Source organism: Rhinopithecus roxellana, chromosome 20 (genome assembly GCF_007565055.1).
Source record: "Rhinopithecus roxellana isolate Shanxi Qingling chromosome 20, ASM756505v1, whole genome shotgun sequence".
NCBI classification, from domain to species: domain Eukaryota; kingdom Metazoa; phylum Chordata; class Mammalia; order Primates; family Cercopithecidae; genus Rhinopithecus; species Rhinopithecus roxellana.
In genome coordinates this window covers 46,659,484-46,671,977 of record NC_044568.1, presented here as the reverse complement: position 1 = coordinate 46,671,977, position 12,494 = coordinate 46,659,484, and the positions used below count along the sequence as shown (strand labels likewise).

At 44.0% G+C, this 12,494-nt stretch overlaps 1 protein-coding gene across 2 annotated transcripts in view; it reads right to left on the bottom strand.

The window, feature by feature from the left end:
* Positions 1-2,030: 2,030 nt before the first annotated feature.
* ACSM5 (acyl-CoA synthetase medium chain family member 5) overlaps positions 2,031-12,494 on the bottom strand; it is a 29,346-nt gene continuing 18,882 nt past the window's right edge. Inside the window, exons 9-14 of one of the 2 annotated variants that reach the window (XM_010388561.2) lie at positions 11,575-11,655; positions 11,331-11,432; positions 5,299-5,426; positions 5,111-5,210; positions 3,018-3,137; positions 2,031-2,597 (exon numbers count right to left, since the gene is read on the bottom strand). In XM_010388561.2, the coding sequence (XP_010386863.2) occupies positions 2,514-2,597; positions 3,018-3,137; positions 5,111-5,210; positions 5,299-5,426; positions 11,331-11,432; positions 11,575-11,655 (615 nt within the window). In that variant the 3' untranslated portion in view covers positions 2,031-2,513. The remainder of the gene's footprint in view (positions 2,598-3,017; positions 3,138-5,110; positions 5,211-5,298; positions 5,427-11,330; positions 11,433-11,574; positions 11,656-12,494) is intronic. The other variant, XM_030925586.1, reaches the window with a different exon arrangement.

Genomic DNA, 12,494 nt, shown 5'->3' with positions numbered 1-12,494 from the left:
TAGACTCAACTCCACAAGGGTTTGGGCTGAAACAAATTCTTACGTTGAAGGCCTAACCCCAGATACCCCAGTTTCTCCCAGTACCCCAGACTGTGACTGTCTTTGGAGACAAGGTTTTTAAAGAGGTGATTAAGTTAAAGTCAGGTCATGAGGGTGGGCCCTAATCCATTCAGACATAACAGGTGTCCTTAGAAGCAGAGGAGATTGGGCCCCAGACACACATAGGCAGAAGAAAGACCACGTGAAGACAAAGGCAGAAGTCGGCGATCTACAAACCAAGGAAACATCCTCAGAATGAAACCAAGCCTGCCAACCTCTGATCCTAGACTTCCAGCCACCAGAACGGTGAGGACTTTAATTTCTGTTGTTTAAATGGCCCAGTCTGTTGTACTTTGTTATGGCAGACCCAGAAAACTCACATAGGTAGGGACTAGGCTGGCTTTAGTGTATCACTGCAGTCTCAGAGCTCAGTACTGAGTAAGTGCTCACTGAATTTTCCCTGGAGGATGTGGCGGTGCCAGGGGTGGGGTCAGCAGCACTGGGATTGCTTCAGTTTCCATCTGCTGCTTTTCCTCCAGGTTGCTCCCAGAACCACCCTTTCCTGTTTGCAGGCCTGAGCCATGGCTTCAGGTCCTTATGCCCCTCCTGGATAAGACTTTGTGATGGTTAATGTTACGTGTCAACTTGACTGGGTTAACAGTTCCCAGATAGCTATGAACATTACTTCTGGGTGTCTCTGGGAGGTATTTCCAGGTGATACTAGAGATAGAGTCATAGACTAAGAAGATCTGCCTTCATCCACATAGGCAGGCATCTTCCAATCCATTAGAGCATGAAGAGGAGAAAAAGGAGAAAGGACGAATTTGCTCCTTCATTTTGGGCTGGAACATCTGCATTTTCTTGTCCTCAGACGGTGAAGCTCCTGGTTCTCCATCCTTTGCACTCGGACAGGGAGTTATACCATTGGCTCTCCTGGTTCTCAGGCCTTTGGACTCAGATGGAATTATACCACAGGCCTTCCTGGGGTCTCCAGCATGCAGATGGCACATGGTGGAACTTCTCAGCTTCCAAAATCTAGTGAGCCAATTCCCACCTTAAATCCCCTCTCCTATGTCTGTATATGTCCTATTGCTTCTCTTCCTTTGCAGAATGCTGACTAATACAGACATAATACAGTAGCCTTTGGGAATGATGTGTGAGTATGTGGAGGAAGAACTAGACATGAAGCAGCATGTGCTTTCTTTAACACAACTTTTTCATTAAAATAGCTGTATGTGCTTAGTACAAAAACTTGGAAAATACAGAAATGTAGTGGAAAAAGGAAGAAGAAAAACTACCATCCATTATTTTCTCTCCCTCCCTCCTCAATCTCCAGGAAAATTACAATTAACTAGTTTCCCCTTTATTTTTCAGAGCTAGGATTCTCCAGTATGCAAATATTTTTATTCTGATTTTTAAAATTAATATAGCTTACACTTTTCCCAAGACATACTAAACTGCTCTTCAATATTTTAATGGCCACATTATATGTTATTGAGTTAATGTACTACAATTTTGTGAATCATTTCCTTGTTGTTTGGATGTTAGTTTTTTTTTTTTTTTTTTTTTAGTTTTAAACAATGCTGCGTGATCATCTTAGTGCACCACACATTTTCTGCATTTTGATTTTTTTCTTTTGTGGTGACTTAGGAAGGTAGAATTTCTGAGCTAAAGGATATTGCCAATTTTATGGTCCCGCATGCAGGGGCCATTGAAAACAATATGCTAAGAATAGATAAGGCTCAAGGACAGTATCTCTAGCTAGTTGCACTTTTAATGAACTCCAGTAGTCAAGGACAGTATCTCTAGTTGAACTTTTAATGAACTCTAGTAGGCGCCAAGAAGGCAGACAAATAAGAAAGAACTTAGAGACAAGGAACTAAGCAGAAGGTTACATCTGGGTGCAGAAAGTTTGTTTTGCATTGTGTTATTTTTGCTGACGTGGGATTTATGGAGTATAAATAAAGTGAGGCGGAGGCTCTAGGCGCGGCCGCCATGTTCTCTGTTTGTCTTTGTCTCTTGTGTCTGTTCATTCTCCACCATCACCACCGCGGTCCTCAATACCCGCATACTTTTACCAAATAGTTGCACACAAAGGGTGAAGCCTTTACATTCCCACTGGCAGAGAATGAGTACCCACAAGTGCCCCAGGGCTCCGGTAACCTGTCCTACAAATGGATATGTGAAGCTCTTAGTGAGACCAGTGGGCAGACGCTGAGCCTCCCCTGAGACAGAGGGAGAAGTCAAACCACCAAGCATTCGCTAGGCTGCGCAGCATCTATGTGGTCGGAGCCAATGATATTCTTTTGCTCTTTCCAGCATTGCGCAGTGATCCTGGGGATGCCGTTTGGAAGCTGCAGGCCTTTGACATCTTTAGGGTTGAAGAGATGATGCTCCCCATGGGGGCTGACCAGTGATCCATTAGTTTCTCGTGGAGCATTCGGAGGTCTACGGGGCCTTCCTGGGGTTGCACCTCATTTCCGCCACTCCTGACTTCGCAATTTACTCCTTTGGATCTTTCCAGAAACCGTCTTTGGCAGTTCTGAAACAAAGGCCACCTAGTGACCAAACACAAAACAAAACAAAACAAAAAACACCTGGAAATCATCATTTCTCAAAAAGACTTTTGTTTTGAAAGAGCCATTACTGTCTGCCTGTCCTTGATTCAGGGTTTCTCCCTAAACTGCCAGGAGCAAAACAGCTGGAGCCTGGAGCACAGGATCTTTTTGACAGCATGTGAGCACCACTTCTTGTATCTGATTTAGGTAGGGATCAGGCTGTTCTTAGAGCAAGAACAAAATGTGCTCTGGGGAGAACCCAAGTGAAGAAATACAGAAAAAAACTGAAGCAGCAGCCAGGGTTACAAGTTTCTCCATATCCCCAGAGCCTGTCACAGGGCCTGGCCCTGAGTTGGGGCCCAGGCAGAGCGTGCCCATCTGATTCCCAGATCACTGTACCCTGGAAACCCTGATGTTTACCTTCCTGGGGTATTTGTATGGTGCAGTCACCCTTTTCACATGCTCCTGGAGTTCCCGCGTTAGTGCCTCTGGGTCATGAGAGGAGTAGTCCGGAGTAAGGACTATAAATGCCTTTACTACCTGCAGCAAAACAAATACCCAGAAAAGATCAGACTTTGTAAAACAACTCTTTTCTCCTTAAGTGACCCTTGAATAAGTGCCTACATTTACCTTTGCACCATGAAAGTTCTACTAGTTTTTTGGGCACAGCCAGTGACACAAACAACATCAATTTTTCTTTTGCTGGCCTTTCCAGGTGTGACTACTAGGAGCATTGACCTTTGTGGGTTGATTTCAAATTCCTACCTATTTCTCAAATTACTCCCCATACTTGGAATGACACCATTTGAAGCCAACGTTGCTTCTCTTAAGAAGCAAATATTTTGGAGAAAAGAGGTTCATAAACTCCTACGGCCATTTACTTCCAGATTTTCCTAACAAGGTAGGTAGGTATGGGTTTGAACAGGTGGGACTGAGGAAAATGCAGTCAATTTCAAGGGGAACTAGGTATTTGGGGGTCTGCATGGATGAACATTTGCAATCAGCAGACCCTGAACTGCACCACTTCTGTTCCAGACATTCCAAAGGACATTCTACACCTTGGGTCTCTCTGCCCACATCTTTCCTGCAGGCTGTCTTATGCCAGGGAGGAGGAAGTGTCCCAGACTCGAGCACAACAAACAGATTCAGACAGATATCCTTTTAGGAAGAGCTTCCTCTTACTACTGTAACTACTAAACATTTGTTGGGCACTTTCTGCGCACCAGACTCAGTTCTAAGCAGTGTACATGGATTAAGTTTGAGCACACAGCCATTTGTCACAATCCCAGTTAACTCATGGCATACAGAACTAGTCATACGTTTCAGGTGTGATTTCTTCAGCATATCAATGGGACTCCACACCTCCCTTATTCTATATGAATGGCCTCTGATTTTAGTGAAGAATCACTTGGTCAGGAGTGGCTGGCTAAAATGCAGATTCTCTGGGCTGCATTCCCAGTCATTATGATTCCGTAAGTCTGACTTTAGGTCTACAAATCTGTATTTTAAACAAGAATCTCAGACGATACAGTTGCAAGCAGTCCAAGAACCAGACTTTGAGAATCTCTCCTGGGGTCCTGATGCTTCTGAGAATGCAGGCTGATGTTGCACTAACTTTCAAAAGGTAACTTGTGCTTTAGGATTATGTTGGATGTAAGCCAGTGAAAAGTAGCTAAGTCTGCCTGTAAGCTGATCTTTCACATACTATGTATTCCTCTGGGACCCACAGGAAGATTTCTCCTGACTGGGCACAGTGACTCATGCCTGTAATCCCAGCACTTTGGGAGGCCGGAGTGAGTGGATCACCTGAGGTCAGGAGTTTAAGACTCCAGCTTGGCCAACATGGTGAAACCCTGTCTCTACTAAAAATACAAAAATTAGCCAGGCATGGTGACACATTCCATGTTATCCCAGCTACTGGGAGAGGGGCTGAGGCAGGAAGGTCGTTTGAACTTGGGAGGCGGAGGTTGCAGTGAGCCAAGATCATGCCACTGCACTTCAGCCTGGACAACAGAGCAAGACTCCATCTCAAAAAAAAAAAAAAAAAAAAGATTTCTCCTATGAAAGCCCAGCTTATTAAGTTTGGTCTATCTTTCTGGTATATCAAGGTCATTTTGGATACATATCCTATTCCTCTCAGGTTACAGCCATCAGCAAACTGTGACTGGTGTGCTCACTATGTCCTCATCTGCAAATAGAAAATGACTTTTTATTAGACAGGACGGATAACAGAGCCTGCACCTCCCCCTAAGATCTCCTGCCCCATAGCCAGCCTCTTTGGAACCCAGTTGTGTCTGCTAAAAAGCAAAGTCTTGGTGTTTTCCCGTTATGTCCCTTTAGAGAGTAATTGTATCTCTAAAGACACGAAGGCAACGTGTGTCTGATGGTGGCATTTCAACTTTGTGGCACATGGATGGAGGTGAAATACAGGACAATCTGAGCCTTCCTGCTTGTTCTGCTGGGTGCTAATAGGTACAGAAGCAGGAGGCCGTGTTCTTGGGTGCACTGGTTACCTCTCCCCTGATGGGGTCTGGGCTGCTGACCACAGCCGACTCCAGGACAGCAGGATGCTCTGCCAGGGCGCTTTCCACTTCAACAGGCCCGATCCGGTAGCTGGAAGGGAAAAACAAACTCTTCCAAGTGGACTTCCCTCAACCCCCATGAAACTTCAAAGGGAGGAGGAAAGTGCAGACAACTTGACCTTGAAGAATTGATCACATCATCATTTCTTCCCATGAACCAAAAGTAGCCATCCTTGTCCATGCGAGCTCGGTCCCCTGTGATGTAAAAGTCCCCTTGTTCTGATGCAGCTGTCTTTTCAGGATTGTCCTGAAAGACAAAGAAAGCCCGTGAAGGACCCTCTGGGAATAGCCGCTAAGGCCAGTTACTGCGCCGGTAGCCCCCTGTAGGAAGCTGGAGATCACGCAACAGAAAGTTCAGCAGTTCCTAAAGTCCAGGCTACCCAGAGTTCCGCAATGGACAGGGAGCTATGGCCCTGTTTAGTTGTGGGAATTCCCTCTTTTGATTGGAATCAACTGCCAGCGAACGGTTAAGGGCAGCCACCCACCACCATCCTTAGAAGGGCCCCACAGGGCCACTGGCTGTGTTTTTTAGGACAAAAGAACACATGAATATTCTTTGCACTCGGGAATCACTGAGGGTAGAAAGTGAAGGGCTAGGCCGGGTGTGGTGGCTCATGCCTGTAATCCCAGCACTGTGGAAGGCTGAGGTGGGTGCATCACTTGAGGTCAGGAGTTCAAGACCAGCCTGGCCAACATAGTGAAACCCCATCTCTACTAAAAATAAAAAAAATTAACTGGGTGTGGTGGTGCATGTCTGTAATGCCAGCTACTCGGGAGGCTGAGGCAGGAGAATTGCCTTAAACCCGGGAGGCAGAGGTTGCAGTGAGCTGAGATTCTGCCACTGCACTCCAGCCTGGGCTATAGGGCGAGGTTGCAAGATTGTGCCATTGCACTCCAGCCTGGGCTACTCCAAGTAGGAAAAAAAGGAACGGAAAGGAAGCGGAGGGGAGGTGAGGGAAGGGGAGGGATGGGAGAGGAGGGAAGGGAAGGGAAGGGAAGAGAAGGGAAGAGAAGGGAGAAAAGAAAGAGAGAAGAAAAGCAAGGAATGAAGGGTGGGAAGGAGGGAGGGAGGAAGCAAGGAAGGAGCAAGGGAAGGAGGGAAGGAAGAAAGGAAAAGAAAGAAAGAGCGAGAGAAAGAAAGAAAGAAGGGAAGGAAGGAAGGAAAGACAGAAGGAAGGACGGAAGGAGGGACGGAAGGGAGGGAGAAAGGCTCACCAAAAAGCCCATTGGTGTGGGGCAAGAGTAGAGGAAAGCGAAAAGCAATCAAACTCTGATTCTCAAAGTTTTAAAGAAAAAGCTACTACTCAGCAATAAAAATACATAAAAACACACAGATGACTTGCAGAAACATCATACTGAGTAAAGAAACCGGACAGACAAATTTGAATAGTTTGTGATTCCATTTATATGAAGTTCTTTTTTAAAAATGCAAAATTATTACATAGTGACAACAAACAATTTATCAATTGCTGGGTCTGGAGTGGAGAGGATTGGCTGTCAAGGGGAATGAGAGGGGATTTGAGGGTGAAAAATGTTCCATATTAGACTGTGGTGGCAGTTACAGAGGGGCGTATGTGTGTTAAAAGTCATCAACCTGCATACGTAACATGGGTGAATTTCATTGTAGGTAAATTATATCTCAATTCAACAAGTACCTTCCGAGAAAAAAGAAAAAAATATAAGCTACCAATACCTAAAAATACATCTAGCACAAAATCTCTAAGTTGTGTATGGAGAAAACTTAAAACTCTACACAACATTAAGGAAGATATAAATAAATGAAAGAAAGACTTAATCGACCTGGTGCAGTGGCTCATGCCTGTAATCCCAGCACTTTGGGAAGCCAAGGCGGGCGGATCACCTGAGGTCAGGAGTTCAAGACCAGCCTGGTCAACATAGAGAAACCCCATCTCTACTAAAAATACAAAGATTAGCTGGGTGTGGTGGTGGGTGGCTGTAATCCCAGCTACTTGGGAGGCTGAAGCAGGAGAATCACTTGAACCCAGGAGGCAGAGGCTGCAGTAAGCCAAGATCATACCACTGCACTCCAGCCTGGGTGACAGAGCAAGACTGTCTCAAAACAAAACAAGATAGACTTAATTAATAGAGATGTCAATTATCCCTAAGTTGTTTTATAGACAATACAATTCTAGTCAAAATGCTAGCAAACATTTTCCAAGGAACTTGACAAGTTGATTCTAAAATGTGAATGAATGAGCAAAGGGCTAAGACTAGGTACAACACTTCTAAATAAGTTGAAAAACAAGGATAGAGTCATTCTCCCACATATGAAGACTTATGGTAATGCTTTTGTGGATAAGACTTTATGGTATCAGTATGGAGACAGAGTAAGTGATCAAGGAAATACAAGAAAGTGCCAAAACCTAACTATGACTATATCAAACTTTCAAAAATTTATTTATTTGTTTGAGATGGAGTCCCACTCTATTGCCCAGGCTGGAGTGCAGTGGTGTGATCTCAGCTCACTGCAACCTCTGCTTCTCGGATTCGAGCAATTCTCCTGTCTCACCCTCCCAAGTAGCTGGGACTACAGGTGCCCACCACCATACCCACCTAATTTTTGTATTTTTAGTAGAGATGGGGTTTCTCCATATTGGTCAGGTTGGTCTCTAACTCCTGACCTCAGGTGATCCACGTGCCTTGGCCTCCCAAAGTCCTGGGATTACAGGTGTGAGCCAGCACCCCTGACCTGTATTACACTTTTATATCTGACAAAATTATCATGACAGATAACTGGGAAAAGGAGGATTTATTCAACAAATTGGTTTTTCATATAGAAAAAAATAAAATAGACCCCTATCTCATACCATGCATACATCAACCACAGATGGATTATAAACTTAAATGTCAAAAGCAGAACTATAAGACTATTGGAAGAAACTATAGGTGAATATGTGTATTTCCTACCCCAAAGTTGAAAATGATTTTATAAGACACAAAAAGCACTATCCATAACATTTAAAAACGTAATGATTTGATGACATGGAAATAAACGCTTCTGTTCAATAAAAATACCTTAAAGAAAGTGAAAGAAAGTGAAAGACAAGCTACCACTGGGGAAGAAGATATTAGCAACTCTTATAACAAATGACCAATATAAAGAATATATTAAGAACTCCTATAGGCTAGGTGTGGTGGCTCCTGCCTGTAATCCTAGCATTTTGGCAGGCTGAGGCAGGTGGATCACTTGGGCCCAGGAATTCAAGACCAGCCTGGGCAACATGGTGAAACTCCATCTTTACAAAAAAAAAAAAAAAAAAAAAAAAATTAGCCGGGTGTGGTGGCGTGTGCCTGTAGTTCCAGCTACTCGGGAGGCTGAGGTGCGAGGATCACCTGAGCCCAAGAAGTCGAAGTTGCAGTGGCCATGATTGTGCCACTGCACTCCAGCCTTGGTGACAGAATGTGACCCTGCTTCCAAAAAAACTGTATTAAATAGTTGCCTAATATTTCTGTGTGGTGGTGATATTAGCTATTTGAGCAAATTCCTGTGTTAGAAATTTGGGTTCTTTTTTAAAATTTTTTTCTCTCTTCTTTTTCTCCTTTTTGTTCTTTTTCTTTCTTTCTTTTTCTTTTCTTTCTTTTTATTTTTTTGGCTTTTGTTCACAATGCTATAATATAACATAATCCTTTACATAACTAATTTCTGGTATTAGAAATTTAGATAGTCCCTCCACCTTTTTTATCTGTTATAAACAGCCAGCACTATAACAAATATTTGTGCATTTGACAATTTGTTTCCCTAGGAAGATAAGCACATTCCTTATATGGGTTATAAAGTTGACATGGGCATATTCATGTAACTGACATGTGCAATTCCACTAAATGGGAATGACCAACATGAATATGAAATGTTTATGTTTATTGTGGGGGGAGAATGAGCTTAGCTTATCAAAAATCACAGAACAATTTTGGTTTGAGATTCTCTGTAATAATTTTCACGTTTCATGATTCTCACAGAAGAGATTTAATATTTTTCTCTTAATTAAGAATGAGCTGGGCCGGGCACTGTGGCTCATGCCTGTAATCCCAGCACTTTGGGAGGCCGAGGCAGGGCGATCACTTGAGGCCGGAAATTCCAGACCAGTCTGACCAAGGTGGCGAAATCCCGCCTCTACTAAAAATACCAAAATTACCTCGGTGAAATGGTGTGCGCCTGTAGTCCCAGTTACTCGGGAGACTGGAACACGAGAGTTGCTTGAGCCCAGGAGGCGGAAGTGCAGTGAGCCAAGATCACACCACTGTACTCCAGCCTGGGCAACAGAGTGAGAAGACAGTGTTGCAAAACAAAACAAAACGAAACAAAAAAGATCTGGAAAGAAAACTAACTGTTGGTACAGGTGATGGAAAGAATCAGTCAAAAAAATTAAAGATTCTTGTCGGCCGGGCGCGGTGGCTCAAGCCTGTAATCCCAGCACTTTGGGAGGCCGAGACGGGCGGATCATGAGGTCAGGAGATCGAGACCATCCTGGCTAACACGGTGAAACCCCGTCTCTACTAAAAAATACAAAAAGCTAGCCGGGCGAGGTGGCGGGCGCCTGTAGTCCCAGCTACTCGGGAGGCTGAGGCAGGAGAATGGCGTAAACCCGGGAGGCGGAGCTTGCAGTGAGCTGAGATCCGGCCACTGCACTCCAGCCCAGGCGACAGAGCGAGACTCCATCTCAAAAAAAAAAAAAAAAAAAAAAAAAAAAAAAGATTCTTGTCTAGCAAATAACTTTGCAAATTACTTTAGTACACTCAGTGGAATGATCTCACAACCAGAAAGAATGTGTACAAGTGCAGTAAGTACCAGAGTCCTGCTCCACACCGAGTGGCACGAAATAGACAATAAATAATGAATGAATATATTTTTCAGTGGGGTCAAAGATTTACTATTGTTTCCAAGACTGATTAGCAGAAAAATACATTAAAATGTTAACATGATCTCAGCTTGGCATGATTACTATGTTGTGGGTTTCTGTAAGTTTCTGTGATTTTAAACAAAATAAAGTAAAAGATTATTTCTCTTGTAGTCACAGAAAAACTATTAAAATGCAACATTCCAAAAACAAATGGACTGGTTTGTTTCTGCTCCTTCTAATTCTGTAGCTGATTGACAGCTTAGTAGACACATGAGATGGCATTTCTATTAAGCAGTGGCTCTCAGGCTTGGCTGCACATTTGAATCACCTGGGAAACTGATCCACACCAGAAATGTTGATCTTAGTTAGCCTGAGGTGGGGCTCAAGCATCAGCAATAACTGACGCTTGCCAGGAGTTTCTAGTGCACAGTCAGGTCTGAGGGTTTTATAGAGAAAGCTGTGAAGAAAAGAAAGCCCAACATAAACACCAGCCAAGGTGAATACAAAAGAGAAGCAATTACTAAATTATCCCAGAAACTTGGACTGAAATCTCAGGTTTGTGCCCTGCTAGCAAACCACAAAAAGAATCCTGAAGACAGCTCTGACACAACAGTGCAGTTTGACCTTTATGTATTTATTAAGTTACTATTATTATTATTTTTTGAGATGGAGTCTCGCTCCCTCGCCCAGGCTGGAGTGCAGTGCTGCGATCTCGGCTCACTGCAACCTCCTCCTCCCCGGTTCAAGCGATTCTCCTGCCTCAAATTCCCAAGCAGCTGGGATTAGAGGCACGTGCCACCACGCCTGGCTAATTTTTATATTTTTGGTAGAGACGGGGTTTCACTATGTTGACCAGGCTGGTGTTGAACTCCTGACCTCAGGTGATCCACCTGCCTTGGGCTCCCAAAGTGCTGGGATTACAAGTGTGAGCCACCGCACCCGGCTGCAGTTTGACCTTCAGAAGCTCCTTTCCTTTACTGCACCTCGATTTTCTCCTCATTAAAACAACGGTGCTGCCCTCATGTTGTATGTTTGCACTTTCAGACACACCCCGTTTAAATCCCATGCCCTGCCTATACTAGTTGCATGATGCTGGATAAGTCACTTCCCCTTTGTAGCAGCTTCCTGATCAATAATAGTCTTCCTTATCAATAACAGAACTTTACTAATAATAGTAACAACCTACCTCATGCAGTCATTGTAAGGGTTAAACAAATAGATATTTACAAAGTGTGGTGCACAATGCTTAGCACACAGTCACTATCATGAGAATGGCTGTTCCCATCCCTTACCAAATAGCAATTGAAGAAACAGAAGGGCCGGGTGGGTCTGATACGGATGGCAACATTCCCCTCTTCTCCAGGAGGCAGGACATTGCCCTCATCATCCACAATCTGGCAGGGAGATCACAGAGGTGCATGTATGAGTGTCTACACCCTGGGCCACTGCAGCAGCCCAGAGGCCTGTGCCAGCCAGGCCTGTGTGTCTTTCTCCTCTCCACGCCAGGCCTCGCCAGAAGTTGGGGGAGGCTGCTACCTGCACATCGTAGGGTGGGAATGCCTTCCCCATGGATCCAGACTTGATTTTCATGCCTTTTGGATTGGCACAGATGACAACCTGGGGAGAAAGCAGTACGGATAAAGAAGAGCCTTTCCACTTAGCTTCTCTCCTGGGCCATGCCTTTCTCTTGCCCTGCCTGATAACTCTTTCTCTCATCCTCGTTTTTCTCCTCCCTCACTTTCTTCTTTCTTTCCCTTCTCCTCTCTCCATTTCTCTCCTTTCTTCCTCCTTTTTTTCTTTTTTCTTCCTCCCTCCTTCCTTTCCTTCTTTCCTTTCCTTTCTCCTTTCCTGTTTTTTTCCTTCCCTCCTTCATTTTATTTCCTCCTTTATTTCATTCCTTTCCCCGTTATCTCATTCTGTATTTTCCTCTGTCCTCCCTTCTTCTTTCTTCACTATTTCCTTCCTTCCTTTCATCTTTTTCCCCTTCCTTTCTTCCTTCCTTTCCTTTCTCTTTTCTTTATTTCCTCTCTCCCTTCCTTCTTCATTTCCTTCCTATTTTCTTCCTTCCTTCTTGCCTTTCTTCTTTTCTTTCCATAGTCAACAAACAGTTATGGGGCACTCCAGGGGGCACTCAAACATAAAGAACTTAGTGCATCTCTGAGCCAAAAGACTCAGTTGATCCTCAGATCTCTTCCTAGATGACTGTAGAGGACGCTGCTTAGAATCTGGAACTCTGAACAGCAGCACATGTAGGCTGTCTTGGTAGAGACAAACAATGCCTTCAACCGTGAGGGCTGGTTTGCTGGTCATGGTATAATTGTAAAAGCACTTTAAAGTACCTTTTTTTTAATTTTAAAGAAGTGTGTGTGTGTGTGTGTGTGTGTGTGTGTGTATTTCAATAGCTTTTTGGGTACGAGTGTTTTTTTGTAACATGGATGAATTTACAGTGGTGAATT